Below are 22,510 nucleotides of genomic sequence, written 5' to 3'. Positions count from 1 at the left end.
GATTTAAGGGCCTAGATCTGATAGACAGAGTGCCTGATGAACTATGGAATGAGGTTCATGACATTCTACAGGAGACAGGGATCAAGACCATCCTCATAGAAAAGAAATGCAAAAAAGCAAAATGGCTGTCTGGGGAGGCCTTACAAATAGCTGTGAAAAGAAGAGGAGAAAAGGAAAGATATAAACATCTGAATGCAGAGTTCCAAAGAATAGCAAGAAGAGATAAGAAAGCCTTCTTCAGCAATCAATGCAAAGAAATAGAGGAAAACAACAGAATGGGAAAGACTAGGGATCTCTTCAAGAAAATCAGAGATACCAAAGGAACATTTCATGCAAAGATGAGCTCGATAAAGGACAAAAATGGTATGGACCTAGCAGAAGCAGAAGATATTAAGAAGAGATGGCAAGAAAACACAGAAGAACTGTACAAAAAAGATCTTCACGACCCAGATAATCACGATGGTGTGATCATTGGCCTAGAGCCAGACATCCTGGAATGTGAAGTCAAGTGAGCCTTAGACAGCATCACTATGAACAAAGCTAGTGGAGGTGATGGAATTCCAGTTGAGCTATTCCAAATCCTGAAAGATGATGCTGTGAAAGTGCTGCCCTCAATATGCCAGCAAATTTGGAAAACTCAGCAGTGGCCACAGGACTGGAAAGGGTCAGTTTTCATTCCAATCCCAAAGAAAGGCAATGCCAAAGAATGCTCAAACTACCACACACTTGCACTCATCTCACATGCTAGTAAAGTAATGCTCAAAATTCTCCAAGCCAGGCTTCAGCAATATGTGAACCATGAACTTCCTGATGTTCAAGCTGGTTTTAGAAAAGGCAGAGGAACCAGAGATCAAGTTGCCAACATCCGCTGGATCATGGAAAAAGCAAGAGAGTTCCAGAAAAACATCTATTTCTGCTTTATTGACTATGCCAAAGCCTTTGACTGTGTGGATCACAATAAACTGTGGAAAATTCTGGAAGAGATGGAAATACCAGACCACCTGATCTGCCTCTTGAGAAATTTGTATGCAGGTCAGGAAGCAACAGTTAGAACTGGATATGGAACAACAGGCTGGTTCCAAATAGGAAAAGGAGTTCGTCAAGGCTGTATATTGTCACCCTGTTTATTTAACTTACATGCAGAGTACATCATGAGAAATGCTGGACTGGAAGAAACACAAGTTGGAATCAAGATTGCTGGGAGAAATATCAATAACCTCAGATATGCAGATGACACCACCCTTATGGCAGAAAGTGAAGAAGAACTCAAAAGCCTCTTGATGAAAGTGAAAGTGGAGAGTGAAAAAGTTGGCTTAAAGCTCAACATTCAGAAAACGAAGATCATGGCATCCGGTCCCATCACTTCATGGGAAATAGATGGGGAAACAGTGGAAACAGTGTCAGACTTTATTTTTCTGGGCTCCAAAATCACTGCAGATGGTGATTGCAGCCATGAAATTAAAAGACACTTACTCCTTGGAAGGAAAGTTATGACCAACCTAGATAGCATATTCAAAAGCAGAGACATTACTTTGCCAACAAAGATTCATCTAGTCAAGGCTATGGTTTTTCCTGTGGTCATGTATGGATGTGAGAGTTGGACTGTGAAGAAGGCTGAGTGCCGAAGAATTGATGCTTTTGAGCTGTGGTGTTGAAGACTCTTGAGAGTCCCTTGGACTGCAAGGAGATCCAACCAGTCCATTCTGAAGGAGATCAGCCCTGGGATTTCTTTGGAAGGAATGATGCTAAAGCTGAAACTCCAGTACTTTGGCCACCTCATGCGAAGAGTTGATTCATTGGAAAAGACCCTGATGATGGGAGGGATTGGGGGCAGGAGGAGAAGGGGACGACAGAGGATGAGATGGCTGGATGGCATCACTGACTCGATGGACGTGAGTCTGGGTGAACTCCGGGAGTTGGTGATGGACTGGGAGGCCTGGCGTGCTGCGATTCATGGGGTCACAAAGAGTCAGACACGACTGAGCGACTGATCTGATCTGATCTCATCTGACTGGCATGTGTGTGACATGATACCCTTACAGAGTTCTTTACTGCTGTACTTTTTGTTGAAATGGCAAAAAATGAGAAACATTTAAATGCCAATCCATGAGGGGGATGGTTGGATCCATTGTGGTATCCACACTATGATGGAGAACCTAAAAAGAAGGAAGACTCTTCTTTAGTTACTAATGTGGGGTAATGTCCAAGGCACATTGGGAAATGAGTAAAAGTAAGACATAGAAGAATTACTACCACATTAAAAAAAACCCAAACCCGCAAGAAAGCTCTCTTGCCCTTTCTGCCATGAAAGAATACAAAAAGTTTGCAACCCCCAAGCCCCACCCCTACCCAAAAAAGAAGTCTGCAAGATGGCCCTCACCTTCACCGAACCAAACAAACTCCCGTTAGATTCCGGGGCGGGGAAGATCCCCTGGTGAAGGGCTACGTTACCCACTCCAGTATTCTGGCCTGGAGAATTCCATGGACAGTCCATGGGGTCGCAAAGAGTCGGACCTGACTCAGCGACTTTCATTTTCAATGTGAAGCTGTATACCCATCAGACAACTCTAATCTCCCCTTCCCCAGTTCCTGGTAACCAACACTCTACTTTGTTTCTGTGAATTTGACTGCTTTAGATACTTCATGGAGAAGGCAATGGCACCCCACTCCAGTACTCTTGCCTGGAAAATCCCATGGACGGAGGAGCCTGGTGGGCTGCAGTCCATGGGGTCGCTAAGAGTCGGACACGACTGAGCGACTTCACTTTTCACTTTCATGCATTGGAGAAGGAAATGGCAACCCACTCCAGTGTTCTTGCCTGGAGAATCCCAGGGACAGGGGAGTCTGGTGGGCTGCCGTCTATGGGGTCACATAGAGTCGGACACGACTGAAGCGACTTAGCAGCAGCAGCAGATACTTCATACAAGTAGACTTACACAGTACTTGTCTCTCTGTGACTGGCTTATTTCACCTAATATCGTGGCCTCGAGGTTCGTCCATGCCTAAGGATATGCAGGATTTCTGTCCTTTTCCAGCCTGTATAATATTCCCTGGGGTGCATACTCTACATTGTGTTTATCCATTCACTCACTGCTGGACATTTGTGTCGCTTCCACTTCTTGGCTCAATCTCATAATAAAAATGAAGATTTAAAATATAGGAGCCCTTTCTCACTTCAGGTTGATAAAGATTAAACTTTTCACAATAAAATATTTTGGTGCTTTAAAAAACAAAACAAAACCAAAACTGGCACCTTTACACCTTGTTGGGTATTTAACTTTAGTCCAGTTCTTAAGCACTTAACCGACAGGGTGCAGTTCCTTTTAACGATTCATTCAATTTTTTTAAGGTGAGATCTGAATTTAATCTCTGAAACTGATTCAATTTTGGTGACTCAGTCTATCAATCAAATCACAAAACCCTGAACTATTAAGAAAAGGTAGCTAAATTCTCTTCAGGATAAGAAGGGCGGGAAGTACGGGCATTTGAAGGTCTGTTAATTTCCAAGCAAGGCCAGGATTTTAGCCAGAAAAGGCTGGAACTGAAGCGACCGGAATCCAACAGGTTTCCGAGGCCACCTGCGCCTGCGCAGTGAAGGCTGCGGGAGGGCCCCCACCCCCACCCCGCTCGGCTAAAAGCCCCGCCTCCTGCAGGCTCGGCGATTTGGTCCAGCACAGCGCGGCCTCTGGTGACTGCAGAGCTGGGTAGGCGACGGACGCGGGCGCCGGGCAGCTCCTTGGGCTGGAGCAGAGGGAGCTGAGGGAGCAGGGCGGCCACTGCCGGAGGAAGAGGAACCCAGGGCGGGACCCGCAGTTTCAGCGGTGCCGCCGCCACCGTGGCCCGGGATCACGGACACTGATGCTACTAGTGTCGTTGGTGCCGCTCTTTGGGAATCGGTATCCAAAAGGACGGCGCGGTAAAGACCCAGAGCGTAGAGCCAGAGCGAGTGGGCTGAGGCCTCACCTGCAGCCCCGCCCCTAACGTTATCCGGCGGCTCAGAGGCCCTGAGGCTCAGGGCGGCTTCCTCGGTATCTCTGTCTCGTTTGCCTGGCTCTGGGGAAGACCCTTATAGCCCAGCCTCAGCTGGGACCACCCAGTTGAACCTTGGCCAAACTTCTGCAGTAAACACATTTGGGTCCCCCACCCCTACTCCCGAGTCCCCCACAAAGGCACGTTTCAACCTGAATTGCATCTGGAATCTGGTGGCTTTGGGAGCTGTGGAAGGAGGCGATTCTGTCCATCAAGGTACCGCTTCAGCCCGCCATCTAACATGAATCCTGCCAGTTACCAATCTACTGCCTCAGCTCCAAATTCATCCTTCAGGACCTGTCTTGTGATGGATGCTCGGAATTCTCTATAAACCGTCTCATTGGCGTGTTGAGCCAATGAAGTTCTTTCAGAAGATGGTGCTAGGCGGATACTATATAGGGAAGAGGGCTTCTGCTATGCTGTCACTTGAGTCGTGTCTGATTTTTTGCGACCCTATGGACTGTAGCCCGCCAGGCTTCTCTGTCTATGGAATTTCCCACGCAAGAATACTAGAGTGGGTTGTCATATCCTCCTCCAGGGGATCTTCCTGACCCAGTGATTGAACCCAGGTCTCCTGCATCTCCTGCAGGGGGCAGGCAGGTTCTTTACCCGCTGAACCACCACAGATCAAGAGGGTAGATGAGAGAACATCTGATGGTGTCCCAGTCCCAGCCATGCTGGCAGGATGCAAGCTCCCTCAGCCATCTTACAGCAACCCCCACCCCCGGCCCTAAGCAATCAGTCTTCACCAGGCCCCAGTCCTCTCACCTGTTGTTGGCCTCAGGTCCTCTAAACACTCAGGTATCTGGCCACCAGCTGTGGAGAGTTTGTCTCCTACTTGCCTGGGGAACGCACACCAGTGCTGGCCTGCGCAATCCTCTGCTAGCAGGTGGATTGTGACTGCGCCTTTTCCAGTGAGCTCTGAACCTCAGCTTTGGGGAGGTGGCCTCCCAAATTTGAACTTCCTTGGATACACTCCTTCAGCCCTGGGATACCATACTGAGTTCTCTTACATCCTTTTTTCATTTGTTATCATAACTTTTTTTTAATTCAACTTTCCCTGTTTAGGTCAATGGGTGGTTTCAGTCTTCTTTGTGTGTTTTTTTTTTTAATTAACCAATTTATTTATGGCTGTGTTGGGTCTTCATTGCTGCACAGGCTTTTGTCTAGATGCAGCGAGTGGGGGCTATTCTCTAGTTGCAGTGCACAGGCTCCCCACTGAGGTGGCTTCTCTTGTTGCAGAGCACGGGCTCTAGAACACAGGCTCAGTAGTTGTGGCGCATGGGCGCATGGCGCATGTTGCTCCAAGGCATGTGGGATCTTCCCGGATCAGGGATCGAACCCACATCTCTGTACTGGCAATTGGATTCTTTACCACTGAGCTGCCAGGAAGCCCTTCTTTATGTTTTTAGTTGTAAAAGTTTTGATCTTGATAGAAGTCAGATTGATACACTTAATAAAAATTCTATGTCAGGCAGTGTGCTAGGCCTAACAAGACAAGGTACTTGCTTTTTTGGAGCTTATTCTCTGCAGAGCATCATTAAATCCTCATGCACAAATAGACTCAGCATTGCAAAATTCTGAGGCAGGATATTTCAAGCACAAGAGAAGTGACAAGAACCTAAGTAATCATGAACTTGATGTATAGGAGAGCTAGAAAACCAGTGGGGCTAGAATTCAGTGACCAAAGAGAGTACAAGAAATGAAGCTGAAGAAGCAAAGTTTTAGGTAAGGGAAGCAGAACTTAGTGTCAGGACAGTTATAAGAATGAATGAAAGCAGAAAAGTTGCACCAGGGTAATAGGAATAAACTGGGATGTATGGTCACCCAGTTTACAGGCCATAGCAAAGGAGTCTGGATACTATTTTTTTTCTTTTTTTTTTTTTACTGCTCAAACGTTTCCATTTCATTTATTTATTTTGGCTGCACCCCTTGGCTTGTGGGATCTGTTCCCCAACCAGGGATCTAACCCAAGCCTCTGCAGTGAAAGCACCAAAGGAATCTTAACCACTAGACACCAGGGAATTCCACATCGCCATCACCACAAAAAAACCCCCAAAAACCTCCGTTTTTATTTTTTGGGTGTATGGTATGTGGGGATCTTAGTTCCTCAACCAGGGATTGAATCCAAGAACATTGAAAGCTCCAAGTCAACCACCGGACAACCAGGAAAGTCCCTAGAAATCTTTTTAAATTTAGCTTTCTGACTCTTAAGTGTTGTGCTTTTGCTTTTGCCTTCAACACTTTCATGATTTTCTGCTCAAGAAGGAAATCCTGCTTGATCCTGTCGAGGACACATTTGGCTCCCATGGACCCACCATAGGTCCTGTTGACATGATTTTTCATTTCAGACCACCATATTAGATCTTCAGATCTCACAGCATGAGCCCCCTACCATCTGTAGGCTTTGATGCTTCCCTAACCTTTTTGTAATTCTATCACCAGGAGTCCCAGACAGCCTAGTTTTGTTGGAGGTTGTGTTGTAGGACAGCCAACTATGTAGGTCGAACCCTGGGCCATTCTGAAATCCTCTAGATACCGTCTCCTGAAGAACCTGAATACTATTTTAAGCGTGACTGCTTTAAATGGAATTGGAAGGTTTTGAAGAAGGAACTGACATGTTCTGATTTTTTTTTAATTATCTTTTGGCCACACCACGCAGCATATGGAATCTTCGTTCCCCAAGCTGGGATCAAACCCGTGCCCACACCTCCAGTGGAAGTGTGAATGCCTAACCGCTGGACCACCAGTGAAGTCCCAACATGATCTGATTTTAAAAGAACACTCTAGTCATGTGGAGAATGAATTATAAGGAAGCAAAGGTGGAAAAAAGGAGCTAAAGCAACCAGTTTTGGAGAATATGATGCACTTGCTGACAGCCAGGTATTCCATCCTTTCATTCCACCCCTAACACACAAAGAACCACAGTGTAAGGTTATGTTGGGAGCAAGGAAGGCTTTATGGCGCTCCTACTTGGGCCTCGTAGAAATAAGAGAGTAGCCTTTGAGATTACCTGTAGTAAATGAATGGAAACTGGGCAAGGGAGTTTCATAACTACATGAAGGAAAAGCATCAAAATGTTGAGCGCCCATCGTGGGTATGAGGTGTTTCCTTACGTAAATTAAGAAGTATTGAATTAGGATGAACCTAGAGATGATTATACTAAGTGAAATCAGACAGAGGAAGACAAATGTCACTTATATATGTGACCTCAAAAAAAAAAAAAAAAAAGATACAAATGAGCTTATTTACAAAACAAACAGATTCACAGACTTCAAAAACAAATCTATGGTTAACCAAAGGGTAAACAACATGGGGAGGGAGGGATAAATTAGGAGTTTGGGGTTAACACACACACACTACCATATATAAAATAATAAGGATCTACTGTATAACACATGGAACTCTACTCAATATTCAGTAGTAACCTATATGGGAAAAGAATCTGAAAAAAAGAATGGATATATGTGTAACTGAATCACTTTGCTTCCCTGGTGGCTCAGATGGTAAAGCGTCTGCCTGCAATGCGGGAGACCTGGGTTTGATTCCTGGGTTGGGAAGATCCCCTGGAGAAGAAAATGGCAATCCACTCCAGCACTCTTGCCTGGAAAATCCCATGGACGGAGGAGCCTGATAGGCTAGTCCATGGGGTTGCAAAGAGTCGAACACGACTGAGCGACTTCACTTTCACTTTCTTTCACTTTCACACTCGAAACTAACATGTAAATTAGCTATTTTTGTTTAGTCCCTAAGTCACGTCCAACTCTTTGTGACTCCCTGGACTGCAGCATGCCATGCTTTCTTGTCCTTCACTTATCTTCACAAAATCAGCTGTAGCTGAATGTAAAATAAAAATTAAAAAAACAACAACAGTGAATCAGACGGAGAGGTAGCAGGGACCCTGCCCCTGGGGGGGTTGTGTTAAGCCAGGGTAGAAATTGATTGGAAGTTATTGAATTTTTCAGCAGTACAGGGATATAAACGTGGATGTGTTCCATGTGTATACATATAGATGTGATATAAATGTATGTATGTGATATATATATACAATGTGCTTGCTCAATTGTGTCCAACTCTGCAATTCCATGGACTGTAGCCTACCAGGATCCTCTGTCCATGGGATTCTCCAGGCAAATACTTGAGTAGGTTGCTGTTTCCTATTCCAGGGAATATCTTCCCCTCCCAGGAACTGAAACTGCATCTCTCACATTTCCTGTACTACAGGTTCTTTACTGCTGAGCCATTGGGAAAACATATAATACACATACATTACATATGTATATATATGAATACCCTGACATTAATGTAGGATAAATTTCAGAGATCAAAGATTGGAGGAGAAAGGAAATAGAAAAGAGAAAAATCAGAAGAATTCTCACTGGTGAACGCAAGCAACATAATTTATTAAGTATGCAAGGCAATGCACTAAGGCTTTTCCATTTCATCTGCGCATAATAAATGAGTATGGCTATTTTCATTTGTACAAAACTCTCATATAAGAAACTTATTTAGGTTACAACAAGTACTGAGCAGCCACAAGGTATTTAAAGCTGACTTGTTACAGAGGAAGGTCCCCCCCGCCCCCACACACACAAAAAACCAAGCCTGTGATGTTATATATGTACATTCAGAATTTTATTTCAAAACAAAGAACCGTAGTAACAATAATAGAAAAAATCCATTTGGAAATTATTCACAACCTGGTCACTGAGAACTGGAAAAAATTCCATGCTGCACCACTGCCAACCCACTGGTCTGAGTCGGAGCAGAGGTGCAGTTGGAGGACAGTCCCCCGTCACGGCAAAGCCCTGTCCCAAGGCTCTGCGAGTTTTGTACCCAAAGCCTCAGCAACCAGAGGGAATGAATGGTGAGAAATTAGAACCAAAATACTGTCATAGGCAAGGGTTTGACTGAAGGGCTTGAAATATGTAAGCACCAAAGAGGGGAAGGGAGATCAAGTAACATATGAAGGAGGGATGAAGAGCCCAGTCTCCACTTCTAAAAATACTGGATGATCCTGGAGGTGGCCATGGGCTGTGGCAAATGCAATCCCTCCATCTCAGCAAACTCTCTCGCCACCCCAGATCTAGAAGCTTATTGTCCCCTTAAGAATGCCTCCCTCTCCCCCATGACGCCCTTCCAGCGCACCCACGAGGCATCATGTCCTGGTCTCACACTCTTTCCTGTCTTTCCCTGCTGTCTGAGTGGAGAGTGAGTCCTCCACTCTCAGTCTCAACATTTAGGGAGTTCTCTCTGTCTTCTCCAACAAGGAAAGGCAGCCTGATGAGATGGAACTCTAAAGTTTCAAAGAAAACCATTGATGCAGATTCCACCCAGCAGAGGCAGTGTTGTTTACATATACACAAGTCTGAACACATTATACCCAACAGGGGCCTTAGGAACCCAACAAGATAACCAGCAACTGCTTCATGACGGTGCACACACGTTCACGCACACGTCACGTGTGGTCTACAGGAAAGTTCAAGTCCCTCAGGGGGCACCTGACGTAACACTATGGTAACGTGGTAACAAGGGTAACTTGACATGGTAAACAGACATAAACAAGCATGAGATGACCCTCATGTAATAACACACGTCAACTGGATAATAATCGTTCAGGAAGAAAATCGTTTTCCAGCACTGAGGTTATAAATTCCAAGTTAGCTATAAACATCTCTAAGTTCTTTTAAAGCTATGGCTTAAAGCAAAATAAAAATCAACATCTAAAATCCTCTAAACAACAAACTGAAGAAATAATGAACCTCTACCAAGAACCAAGATTTTTGGTTGCTCACTTGGGAGGCTCTCCCACCAGATGGGTGATAGGAATATTTTTAAAAGTGAGTTTACTACAGAGAAAGAAGCTGCTTGGTCCAGTGAGGGGAGAGAGGATTTGTAGAAATAACCGTCCCTTCTCTGGACTCCATCCAAAATTAGAACCCATAGACCCCTATTAACTAAAATGCCCACCTTAGCAATAATGCTACATTTCAAGTAATACTACATATAATCTTAAATGAAGAAAAAAGTTCCAAAGGAAACCAATAGCTTCTTTATACAGGCACATGACTTTTCTGAGAAAGTTGAGAGTTTTTATCTTAAGGATAGAAATTGTTAAGAGGCAACGTGCAAACCTCATACACCACATCATGCATCCTCCAATCATGCATGACCTTTCTCCCTAAATCCTTCCCTTCTTATTGCACCTTAACCTCTTCGGTATCAAATCTTCCACCCTATAACCTCTCTTGAAGCACCTCCCTCTAACCTCAATTTCCTTATGTTTTCATTATTTGGTAAAATTACTTTATATTTAAAAAAATAAATATTTATGCAATAAAACCAGAAGATAAAATAAATAAAACTCAAGTTAATTTGCTCAGCAGAGCTGTACGGAAGTGAAGGAGGAGCTCTTATGGAATCCCTCTCTGGCCTCCACTCTTAAGTGTACCTGCTTCCTGGTGAGTTGGAGGTTGGAGGAATGGCACCTTCTAGCCCACTCCCCAAAATGCCTTGAGGCAATTTTAGAACCTAAGGGAGCAGGAGCTGGCCAAGTTGTCACATACCAAGCGGCCAATCCCTCCTGAAATGAAGGTAGGTTTACTTGGTCTCTCCTGAGCTGAAGAGAATGTCCAAGAAATGAAATTTTTAAAAGCCATTGAACACAACGACTAACCCCAGCCTTGGGATACTCTGAGCGCCCATCGAGTATGTGGATGAGAAAGGAATGGAGTAGCAGCATTCAGAAACAGTCCTGGGTTACAACCTGATGAGGTCTCCCCGCTTGCTCAGGGGGAGGTTGCTTTACGTGACGGGAGGGAGGTGGGTAAGAGGCACTTCTTAGGCATTGGTGTCCTTCGTGGGCTGGATGCTGTTCATCTCCATGATGGGGCCTTTCTCACCGCGGGTACCTGTCTGCGTCTGCCCTTCAAAGGCTCGTGTAATTTCCTCAAAAGTCCTGCCACGGGTCTCAGGAACTTTGAAGAAGGTGAAGACCCAGAAGATAACGAGGAAGACAGTGAAGACGATGAAAACATAGGCGCCTAAGTAGAACTGGTGAAGAGATACAGAACAGAAGAGTCAGTCAGTTCCCTCACAATCATATTTCTAATAGCCTTGAAGGCATAACCCCCCCTAGACTTCATCAAAACAGTGCAGTCTCTTCAGTGACTTGCTCATGATTTCATTGGTAACTTCCTAGATTTCTCTGCAATTTTGTGTCATTCCTTTTCCTAGTCATTAAAGTTAGCCATTTCCAAATACCTATTGAGTTTTTAGGACTTTTGATTAATATCATTATTTTTTAATTTATTTTTGGCTGTACCAGGTCTTCGCTGCTGTGGTTGGGCTTTCTCTAGTTGCCGTGAGTGAGGGCTACTCTTTAGTTTCAGTGTGTGGGCTTCTCTTATTGCGAAGCATGTGGCAGGTGAAGTCTTCCCAAACCAGGGATCGAACCCCTGTCTTCTGCTTTGGCAGGCGAATTCATAACCAAAGGACCAGCAGAAAAGTCCTTTTGATTATTTTTAAAAATCTGGGTTTCTAAAAGACTCACAGAAATTGGAAATGCATCCTAGATGTCCACTGCTAGTTCCTTTATTTAACAAATCAACTCTAGGCCATTTTACAATAGGAGCTACCTCATCATTAACATCCTATCCTCAGTGAGCCTTTTGGATCAGGCTGTTAATGCTACACCAAATGATGGATTTTAAATATTGATTTGGAATCCTAAGGCCTATCATTGCTATTCTGTTCCTAAGAAGAACTATGTATTAGTTGGTTTCAACGTGGGTTGCATGAGTTTTAAGTTACTTACCGCGGCCGAGGGGAAGAGGAGTCCAACCAAAAAGTTGGAGGTCCAGTTGGAACAACCAGCCACTGCCATGGCAGCTGGACGGGGTCCCTGACCAAAGAGTTCAGCCACAATAAACCAGGGAATAGGGCCTGGGCCAATTTCAAAGAAGGCCACGAAGACCAGGATGGCCCCAATACAGATAAAGCTCATCCAGCTATGATTATCCTACGAGAAAGGAACAGAGGAAAGTTAGTATTAAAGACAGCATGCCCAGGTAGGTGCCAGCTTCCCACAGATGAGGACTGATGGAATAATGAAAAGTTCCTTCTATCCCATGATGTAAAGGAGTTACTGGACCTAGAAACCTTGGGCTTTGTTGTTGTTCTTGTTTTTGTTTTGGCTGCACCATGCAGAATGTGGGATCTTAGTTTCCTGACCAGGGATTGAACCCTCACTCCCTGAAGGCAGATTCTTAACCACTGGACTGTCAAGGAAGTCCTAGCAGCCTTGGGTCTTGGAATCTTAGCAGTATGATCACACGTGTTATTCTGCACATTCTGAGACCATTTCATCAGCTGTAAAACCAGATTAATGACCTTAACATCTCTTTAAGAATGAAATGAGACCATATATTTTACAAGCTTTATGTCATATAGCTATAGGGATGACAGCAATTTAATTATCTATCTCTGAAAATCCACTTTTCTTAAACCTCTGCACGTATTGCTTCTCTCAAAGTTCACTTGTGTAATCACCAAACCTTGACAACCCACCCCCTCACCTTTCTCCACTCCTCCCTTTCCTTTACAAAGAGTACTCACCTTCAGTAACAAAGAAATCGTCATGAGGATGGAACAAAAAGCCATCCCTCCAAGGCCAATCAGGTGAAGAGTCCTCCTCCCAGCCCTTTCCACCAAGAACACCTAAAAAAATGATTTAGAAAAAGTACCCGTGAAACAATGTCACTTTCCTTTTCAGAAGACACTGTATGAGCTACTGGAAGCTGCCTGACCAGCAGCAGGGTACCTGCGATAGTCACACTGCCTCTCCTCTAGCTCTGAGTTAAGAGCATCCTCCACGGTCCCCTCTGTGCTTCCCTTTGCACATCTATCTTCATTTACTCATCATTCAATAGCTCTTTTCCCCAACAGGGAATTAGAACAAAAAAGGTTTAACTAAAAGGCAGCAGGGAGATGGAAGGACATGCCACCTATACTTGAATATGTGTACCAAGAATTCTCCACCCTGCTTGAAAATGATCAAAACATCTGACTTACAGACACCACGGTGAAGATGGTGTTGACCACACCTGCGCCGATAGTGGCATAGACCGGCTCCTGGACACCCGCATCTTTGAAGATTCCTGTCGAGTAGTAGAACACCTAACAGGGAACAAAAGGTGCGACTGTGAAATACAGTTGTGTGTAGCAGTTGCACTGAACCCTCAAAAAATCAACTCAGAAGTCCCAGAAGTTCAGGAGTACCTTCCAGCAATTTTTTGTTGTTGTTGTTCAATCACAGTATCTTTTCTGCAAACAAATGATCTTTTGTAACTTATTTTCTTGTTAGTTGTCTTCAACTCTAGCTACTTAGCTCCATTTTTTCCCTCCAAACTATGCTCATTCTTACTGCTCCATTTAGTCTCTTCCTGAAGTCTGCTTTTAGTAATTTAGATAGAATGGCTTAAGTCCTGTTAAGTTTTTCAATTCTGCTTTACCGATAGACTCTTACCCCAACTCCCACCCCCACCAATAATGACAGGCATTGATGGATCAACTTGATAGGGAAGAAACAGAAGGGTAACCTCAGCCTGCTTGTTTTTAGAACGTGGGCTGGAATTCCAGGCACTGGATCTTTACAAGTGTTTTAGTAAATAACACCAGTGATTATTTTAATTGAATGCACACTATTAAATAAGCTACAATTTATACTATCCTTATTATTCAGTCAACAATGTGCTAATACGCAGGGCTGCCACAACTACCATAACTTAAGAGATGTGGAAACATTGGACTCAGACCTGAAGATAACAAGGCAACAGGATCTAGGTTGCTCAGGCTCTTAGGCTTGGTTTGGGAGTTTATGATTTCACCCAGAATATCTGCCTCCACGGCAGCCCCTATTCAGCAGACTTAAAAAAAAAAATTGGTGTGGTACATTCTGTTTTTTTCTTTTGTTCTTATTGTTATTTATTTTTAGTTTTTGGCTGCACCATGCAGCATGTGAGATCTTAGTTCCTAACCAGGGATTGAACTTGTGCCCCCTGCATAGGAAGTGCTGAGTCTTAACCACTGGACTGTCAGGGAAAAGTTCTTCATCAGAGTTTTTGATCAACATACACTCCTACACTGAGAGTGACTGTCTGCAGAAACAAGTCTTCAAAGCCCTACAGCCTAAGATAGAAACCATGTATATTTTCCAAAATAAGATTCAGGCTGTGCTCTTGGAAATTGAGATAAATAGTATCATCCTCATTAAAAACTGCTGCTCTGGGAGAGAAGCAAGGGTGAGCTAATTAAAATTTGTTTTTTAAAAAATTCCAAGAATATTTAATAACATAAAGCTTGTAAGGAAAGACATTTGAACAGTTAAAACTAGAGATGAATAATCATGCCAATTCTCCTTCTTATATAAAAGCACACAGATCAAAAACCTAACTCAGACATACACACATCAAGCAAACTTATAATAAAGTCATGCTGCCTGGAACCTTGGGGCCAGGTTAAGCTCACCCCTATGTTATCTTACTGAAAGCCAGTTTTACTTTGCTGGGTAAACACTGTCCAGCCTCTTACCCTTCTGCCTTTAAGGGAGATTAGAAAATATAGTTTGTTCAAAGGTAGGTTGGAAAACTGACTTTCACCCATCATTTACTGAAGTGGAGGAGGGAAGGGGGAAGGGGCCTGCCTGCAGAGCACTCATCCACCATTTGTTTAACTTTCCCAGGGTAGGCTTTTTCTGATCCTGTTCTGCAGGGATCAGACTTGGGGGAGGCAAGCAGGTGCCTGGGTTGTAGAACTGAAGAATGTGGCCTTCTCAGGACCCGTTTTATACTTGGACACCTCCCTCTAGTCCCAGTTTCACTGTTCCAGACAGTCCTGAGTGTATATTTTATTACAGTGGTTTTTCAAATGAGGAAATTTGAGACTGAGATCCATCGGAACCATCCGAGAGGACTTTTCAGACCATCTTCCCTCTGAGGTTCTAATATAATAGCCTCTAATCCCTCACGGGAAGCACAAACACAAGTTTCCTTGTGGTGCGTTAGGGAGAGAGGCTAAAGACCAACTTACTATTTTAAGTTATCATGTGTTTTTTGCAAAACTGCTTTGTCATAAAATGGTTTGATCACACTGATCATATTATGATGGCAAATCCTCAGCTCATGAATTGGTACTTAGAGAGAGGTCTGGAGTGTTCTCCATATCCAAATATATCAAATATTTTATCTGCAAAAGGACAGAGGTGTAGGAATACCTTCTCTGCTCACACCCAGGACTCAAAAGAAGGAAGCAGACTTTTGCACAGAATATCATGGCTACCTGCCCGATGCTACCTTCCATTTGGCCCCACACTTTAAACAATCACAGTTACTATTCTAAGTTGTAAAAAATATACACAATGGTAAGGCCAGCTCTGTCTGGGTACCCTCACACCTCCTAATTGCTCCCTAGGGGTTTACACTGATTTCAGGTTGTAAAGTCCTGGGAAAAAACCCCAAGGTGTGCCCGTTCTCAGATCTGCCTGGATTACATGGCCTACGTTATCATTGATGACATCATCCAAGACAGATGAGAGTTAAAGAGAACTGGATATTTTAAAAATGAGTGGTTGGGAACTCCCTGGTGGTCCAGTGACTAGGACTTAGCAGTTTCGCTCTGGTGGCCTGGTAACTCCTCACTTCCAATGCAGGGGGCACGGGCTTGATCCCTGGTTGGAGAAGTAAGATCCTGCAAGCTGAGAGGCACAATCAAAAAAGAAAAAAAGCCGTCCAAAACAGAGGATGAATAAAAATTAGATAAATTATGATACTCCATAATGTTAAAAAAATCTGGAAGAGGACAAATGTTCACGACAAGTTCTAAGACTAAGGGTGAGAAATTTTTCATTCTCTCATCTTGCCACACAAACGTGTATTATAGATATAGCTTTAGAAGATAAATACAAAGACAAGTCTAAACCTGGATAATGTGCGTTTTCTGAGAAACCACTACCAGGCAAACATTGTGAGAGACCCTGGGTATATCAGAAGGTGAGCAGTGGCCAGTGTGATTCACCTCTGGTCAGGTGTGTTGTTGTTTAGTCACTAAGTCACGTCCGAATCTTTGTGACGCCATGGACTGTAGCCCACCAGGCTCCTCTGTCCATGGGATTTTCCAGGCAAGAATACTGGAGTGGGTTGCCACTTCCTCCTCCAGGGGATCTTCCTGACCCAGGGATCGAACCCTCATTTTCCTGAATTGGCAGGTGATTCTTTACCACTGAGTCACCAGGGAAGATGGTCAGGTGATTCCAGTGAAATGGGTCAGACACATCTGCCCCGAATGGATACTCACTGCATTGATCCCAGAGAGCTGCTGGGAGAGCTGGAGCATGATAGAGATAATGATGGGTTGCCGGTAGTTGGGGGCGCGGAAGAGCTCTAGCACTGTGACTTGCTTCTCCTGCGACATCCGCATACTCTCATCCTTCATCTCCTGGATATCCTGAGCCACGTCCTCGGTGCCCCAGAGTCTCTGGAGGACTGCGGAAGAGGAGAGGTCACAGATAAGGTACTGGCTAATGCCTTGCCCCCATGAGATAGCTGGGAAAAACGCCACTCTGAGGAGCCCTGTGTCTGGCCTGAACTTGCCTTCTCACCCCTCGCCCCATGTGACTTCAGAGTAATCAGACAATTCTCCGCTCAGGTTCTGGAGGGCAGGGAAAGGAGATGACAAGAACCAGATCCAAAACCCTCATCTTAAAAACAAACCAGTCCTGAGGTTCCTACAGTGAAAGCATGAAGGATACTCACTCTCCTTTGCCTTCTCCTCCTCCTTTCTGTTAATGAGCAAGAATCTAGGACTTTCAGGGCAAAATGGAAGGGCAGCGCACTGGATGATGGCTGGTAAGATGGTGAAGCCCAGGAGCAGAGGCCAGAGATCTTCAGTCCCCAAGATGACTTTTAGACCAAAGATCTAGAAAACAAAGACAATACTATAAATTCCATACTTTATAGGCCACATGCTTAGTTGCTCAGTCATGTCTGACTCGTTGCGACCCTTTGGACTGTAGCCCCCCAGGCTCCTCTATCCATGGGATTCCCCAGGCAAGAATACTGGAGTGGGTTGTCATTTCCTCCTCCAGGGGAACTTCCCAATCCAAGGATCAAACCGGAGTCTCCTGTGTCTCCTGCACTGCAGGTAGATTCTTTATCCACTGAGCCACTGGGGAAGCCACAAATTGATTAAAAAAAAAAAAATGTTCAGAAAATCATCTGGCCTTCTATCACAGGCAAAGACAGCTTTTTCTTTTTCTACCCTACCTGTTTCCTTAGCCATCTATGAGCGCTAGTAATATTAATTAATATCTGAAACATGTAGTTGAGTAAGTGCCAGACATTTTTTGTTTGTAAAAACTGAAGCATGGTTGATTTAAGTACCAATGTACAGCAAAGTAATTCAGTTATATATATTTACAGAACCTTTTTTAAATATTCTTTTCCATTGTGTTTATCATAGAATATTAAATATAGTTCCCTGTGCCACACATTATTTTTGGTGACTTTATCTGTGTCAATTCACTTAACGAGCCATGAATGAACACTCAATAAGTTCTAGAGTACCTGGGCCACCAGAATTCCGATAACGATGCCCAGCTGGTTGAGAGTGCCAAAGGCGCCCCGCAGGGCAGTAGGGGAGATCTCTCCAATGTACATGGGCACGAATCCTGTGCAGAGTCCGCAGAAGAGGCCGATAATCAGTCGGCCCAAGATCAGCATTTCAACTGACTCTGCTATTTTGCAGAATCCCATAAGGCAGCCGCCAGCTATGGCCAACAGGTTGACAATAAGCATTGAATTGCGCCTGGAAGATTAAACAAAGATAAGGAAAATTTGCAAAACAGAGTCCACCTCTCCCCTTCTTTCCTAGTCACTCTACCATTCTCCAGGCTCATACATCTTTTGGTCTAACTTTTCCACTTTCTAGTATCAGAACATATCTGATCGGGATAATCAGGACTAATGGTTCCTACACCTCGGCCTACATGAGACTCACCTAGAGAACTTGTTGCAGATTTTCCCCTCTACATCCTAGCTATAGGGTAGGATTTTAGGAAGCACTTCAAGGCCATTTGTTCTCAAAGTTGTCCACAAACTAACAGCATCCATCAGCTAGAAATTTACTAGAAATTAAAATTGTCCCACTCCACCCGACTCATCATTATGTCTGAATGTGGCTGGGGGGCGGGGGAGGGGGATGGAGACTGGTCTGTGGGATTGGTTTTCCCTTGATGGGAATGTCACATGCTTTTTATTCAAATGCACCATCACCTCCCTGCTCTAAGCCTCAATGCTTGTCTTCAATGCAACCAGTACAGCCCCCTTCCTTGCACAGTTTCTGGTCAATACCTGCCAAATCGGTTGACAAAGAGTCCGACGGAGAAGGAGCCAATCATACCACCCACGGAGAAGATGGCCACAGACAAGGACCACAGGGATGTGAGGAGCACGCTGGACGGGGGCGGTTCTGACCGCTCTTCCAAAGTGTAATTGAGAAAGTCTTTTATGATCTGCCAATTAAAATGGATGGTGGGAGAAAAGACCATTACAGTTGGATGAGAAAAGAGACAAAACACTCAGGATCTTCCCCTCCCTAAGAGAACAGTGTTCCAGTTACTTTGTAGGTAGAGAGTCGAGGGAATAAATAGATGGCAATGTAAGAGACAGGTAACATTGGAGTTCATGTTACCAGATCTGAATAACTTAGTTGTCCTGAAACCTCACACTGCACCCCTGCACCCCGACTTTGTAACTAACCTCTAGGGGACAATAAGGGAAATGTGTCACCAGAGGGTGAGAGGATGAACGGGCCCAGTCCAGGGTGCAGGGGGCCCCTGTCCTGAGCCTCTTGCTTTGATCAAGGATTCAATTAGATCCCCACCAATATCATGCCCCATCTCAGTCTTAGCCAAGTGAGCTACCAAGTCTGTCTAAGCATGATAATTCTGGAAACCCTACCTAAAGGAATACTTTCCCCATTCCAAACTCAAACTCTTGTTGCCTGGCACTCACCGCCTCAGGAGCATTGATGACTCCAGTGTTGTAGCCAAACTGGAAAGAGCCTATGGTAGCAACCGAGATGGCGAAGATCAGAGGTGCGGTGACCTGGGGGGAAGGTAGAGAAGAACATTCCTTAAAATTCTTGATCCATGACTGGCTCTTATTAAGGAGAACGCACCATGAAATTTTTGCACCTTGTTTTATGCCCCTGGATACGTTCCAGTGCCTCCCAGTTTATAGTCTCTGGGAACTTGAATTTGTATTCTGCTGTTATCTGAAAATTGTATAAATCTTAATTAGGTTGAACTGGTTCATAGTGCTTTTCAGGTCTACCACAGTCTTCTACTTTTCTGTATATTCATTCTATTAATTTTTGAGTTTGATATTGAAAATTCCAACTAAAAATCTTGATATATCTACTTAAAAAAATTGTAATATACAGTGGAACTATATGTAACTTTGTTCTGTATTTTCCAAGTCTCCCGTAAACGTGTTATTATACTTTCATAATTTAAAAGAGAAAAATACCATGAAGATAAAATTTTAAAAACAAAAGAAAATTTAAAAAAAGAGAGATTTATATACTAGAACTCAGCTGGTTGGTGGTATGAAAACAACAACCTAACCATTTAGGTAGTGAATAAGGAACACAAAAGAACTGAAGAGCTTCTCTGGTGATACAGATGAGCATGAAGAGTAAACCTGGGGAAATTCTGGAAAGAAAACTTGGGAAGGGACAAGTTAGGAGAACTGGGTTACTCCGTTTGTAACTATTCAAACAGCAGCCCCAGGTATATCCCCAGGCAAGCACAGAATTGTGCTCAGGGATAGAAAAAACTGTGAGGGCAGACCGCAAAACCCTAGGATTGTTGAGAACAGATTACTCTGCGACCAGCTAGAGCCAGTGTAGGCTCCCCCGTACCCCAAATTCCACAAAAGCACGAGTGCTGGTGACGTGTCGTCATCACCAGGATGCTCGCAACTCTGGGTCACAGAATCTGCACGATCCGCCCGCCGTACCCCCGTACCCTGGTCCCATCTCAAATTCTGCCCGTTCACTTAAAGAGGTACTGCTATCCCCCACCCACCCACCAGGGGGCGAGAACAAGCTGACTCCCAATTCAAAATGCAGACATTTTGTGAGGGGGCTGTGCTGAAATCAACCCAGTCATCACTCACCTTGTCGGGGATAATTCTAGTAGGTGTGATCTTAATTTCCACCCCAAGAGAGCTCAATTTTTATGCCTGAGAGCTCCCCGCCTCCGCCAACCCTTTCTCATCTTAAACCCCTTCTCTATCAAGTCAGGCAGTGGCAGGCCTGGAGTTAACAGTTTCCCAAATTGACCTTGCCTCCACTGGCATCTAAGTACTCCCGGGGCCCGTGGGGGCAGCGCTTTCTGCTTCATCCACTCCTTTTAGTAGAAACCTCTTATTTTCTCTCATCATTTAAATCCTTGAGGGCCTTCCCACTTTTTCATCCCTTCTCTCATCTTTTATTTTCAGATAAATTAAATTACCTTGGTGAAAATGCCTTTCTCCCTACAAATACCGCATCCACAACACACAATAATATATTAATATACTGTGCGCTCACAATCATGGAATTCTCTCTCCTTAGGTAATTCAGGGAATCCCATAAGTCATGGAACAGATGATGGCTGGACACCGACCCGGCACCCCCAAAACAAACCTCAGGTCTTTTCAAGGTCTAAGCATCAACGCCACCATACCGCCCCTGATCCCCTGAACACTCAACTTCACATCCTCAAAAGCATGTAATTGTATTAAAGAAAACACACACACACCCATGTGTGTAATACAAACACAACTTCTCCAGGTGACTTTTCCCACCCCAAGAAGGTGAATGGAACTGGGATGAATTCTTTATAGGACATGACATCCGAAAAGAACTGTGTAAGTGCGGCACTGCAGGCTGGGGGAGCAATGGGAAAGGCTTCCAGATTGCTAGGTGACTCCGCGTAACAGAGCTCAGCCAACGCCGGTACAGCTTGCCTTTCCGAGTGCATCCCAAGCCGGCAAAAATAACCGGTAACCGTATCGCTCTTACCTTCGTGGTCCCCATGGCCCTAATTTAATTCTTTTCAAATCTTCGATAAAGATCTAGGAGTGGGGCTCCAGAGACCCCTCTTCCAGGCAGCAAAACCTCCAAAATGTCCTCTATCGGCGGCAAGTTTTCCTCCAGGTCCTCAGTAGCGAGCCTATATCTCACGCGTCTATATAAGCTTCGGGGAGGGCGGAGCCCGAGAGACAAGCCCCCCAGCCCCACCCTACCCGCCTCCAATCTCTGGAGCTCCTTAGACGCGTAGACCTCAAACACTGCCCCCTCCCTAGGCAACACCCCCCAACCCACCCCCAAGGCCAGCTTTTGAAAACCACATCCTGCCCCCACCCTACTCAATTTTTTTTTTTTTTTTAAAGCTTCTTCTCCTTCCCCGTTTTAAGAGCACGTTTCACAGACAAAATGCTACCAGAAAAAGCCTGGAGGGAGGGCAGATACACTTTATTTTTTGCTCTCGCAAGTGCTCAGAATTAAATCAGTCCGTAAAAAGATGAGAATAAAGGCTATCCATATTCGGCAAAAGTCGCTGGATGTAAACAGAAAACATTCATAATCCTATGACTTTATCAGCTGCTCTTTGATTGCAGGCTGTGTCTACAATCTTGGAGGGGAGGGAAGGACAGTCTGAGAGAAGGAAAGCCAAAGAAGGAAGAACTGGAAGAGCTCTCGGCTCCACTTGTCCTCTGACTTAGCATAGTCTCTCCTGGGAGAAAACCTGAATATCCAGGAGCCAAACCAACTCTTCCTGGGTTCCAGGAAGCAGAGAATCAGCTGGCCTGGGACACAATCCAAACTCCTGAAAATGTCGTTCACCAGCTTCCCACCCAGCTGAATCCCACCCACTCTGCAGTGTTTTGCCCCTAGTCTCATGTTGACAGCATCTAGAGAGAGAACAGTTGTAAGGTTCCATTAAACAGGTATTTTATTTGCAAAGGAAAAACTGTGTATCAGAAAGAAGTTGGGGATTCATCAGTAGAGAGGGTCAAAAAGTCCAGGCCCTCAGGAATCAATGGTGCGCCCCTTCTTCCACTTAAAACATTCAAGAGGGACGGGGGCAACTGCTTCTTACACAACTGGAAAGAACTGCCAACATCCTATTCCTTCTGGGCTGTGAGAGAAAAGTGTGAGATACACATCTGATTTCCAAGCCATACAAGAGAAGTGAGCAAGAGGAGGAGGAAAAAGATAGAAGGAAAATGAGAGCAGAGGAAGATGAAGGAAAATAAAAGGCCGGAGAAGTGGCTCCCATGTGAGAGTAAAGGAAGGGGGACAATTTAGTTGGGTGAGTTGGGTGAGCAATTATATCAGGCCTTTAATGGTGGGAAGTTATCAATAGTCAAGTTCC

The 22,510-nt window shown here is 44.5% G+C and overlaps 1 protein-coding gene across 1 annotated transcript; it reads right to left on the bottom strand.

Moving 5' to 3' along the window:
• Positions 1-8,408: 8,408 nt before the first annotated feature.
• Positions 8,409-21,449, bottom strand: SLC2A3 (solute carrier family 2 member 3). Its single transcript, XM_027541239.1, has 10 exons — positions 21,154-21,449; positions 19,098-19,190; positions 18,435-18,595; positions 17,649-17,889; positions 16,839-17,001; positions 16,381-16,568; positions 13,102-13,206; positions 12,646-12,747; positions 11,846-12,049; positions 8,409-11,082 (listed from the first exon to the last, which is right to left on the bottom strand). The coding sequence occupies exons 1-10, from the start codon at positions 21,166-21,168 to the stop codon at positions 10,870-10,872; spliced, it is 1,485 nt and encodes a 494-aa protein (XP_027397040.1). The 5' UTR covers positions 21,169-21,449; the 3' UTR covers positions 8,409-10,869.
• Between the last annotated feature and the right edge of the window lie 1,061 nt (positions 21,450-22,510).

The sequence above is a fragment of the Bos indicus x Bos taurus genome, chromosome 5 (assembly GCF_003369695.1).
Source record: "Bos indicus x Bos taurus breed Angus x Brahman F1 hybrid chromosome 5, Bos_hybrid_MaternalHap_v2.0, whole genome shotgun sequence".
Taxonomy (NCBI): Eukaryota; Metazoa; Chordata; class Mammalia; order Artiodactyla; family Bovidae; genus Bos; species Bos indicus x Bos taurus.
The sequence above is the reverse complement of the archived record's forward strand: the minus strand, read 5'-3'. Positions and strand labels throughout refer to the sequence as shown.

Coding starts and splice junctions, on each gene's coding strand:
- SLC2A3 (XM_027541239.1), bottom strand. Junction 12,748..13,101: donor CCATCTTCACCGTGGTGTCT/GTAAGTCAGATG, acceptor TCATTTTTTTAG/GTGTTCTTGGTGGAAAGGGC. Junction 11,083..11,845: donor TCCTCTTCCCCTCGGCCGCG/GTAAGTAACTTA, acceptor TCTCTTCACCAG/TTCTACTTAGGCGCCTATGT.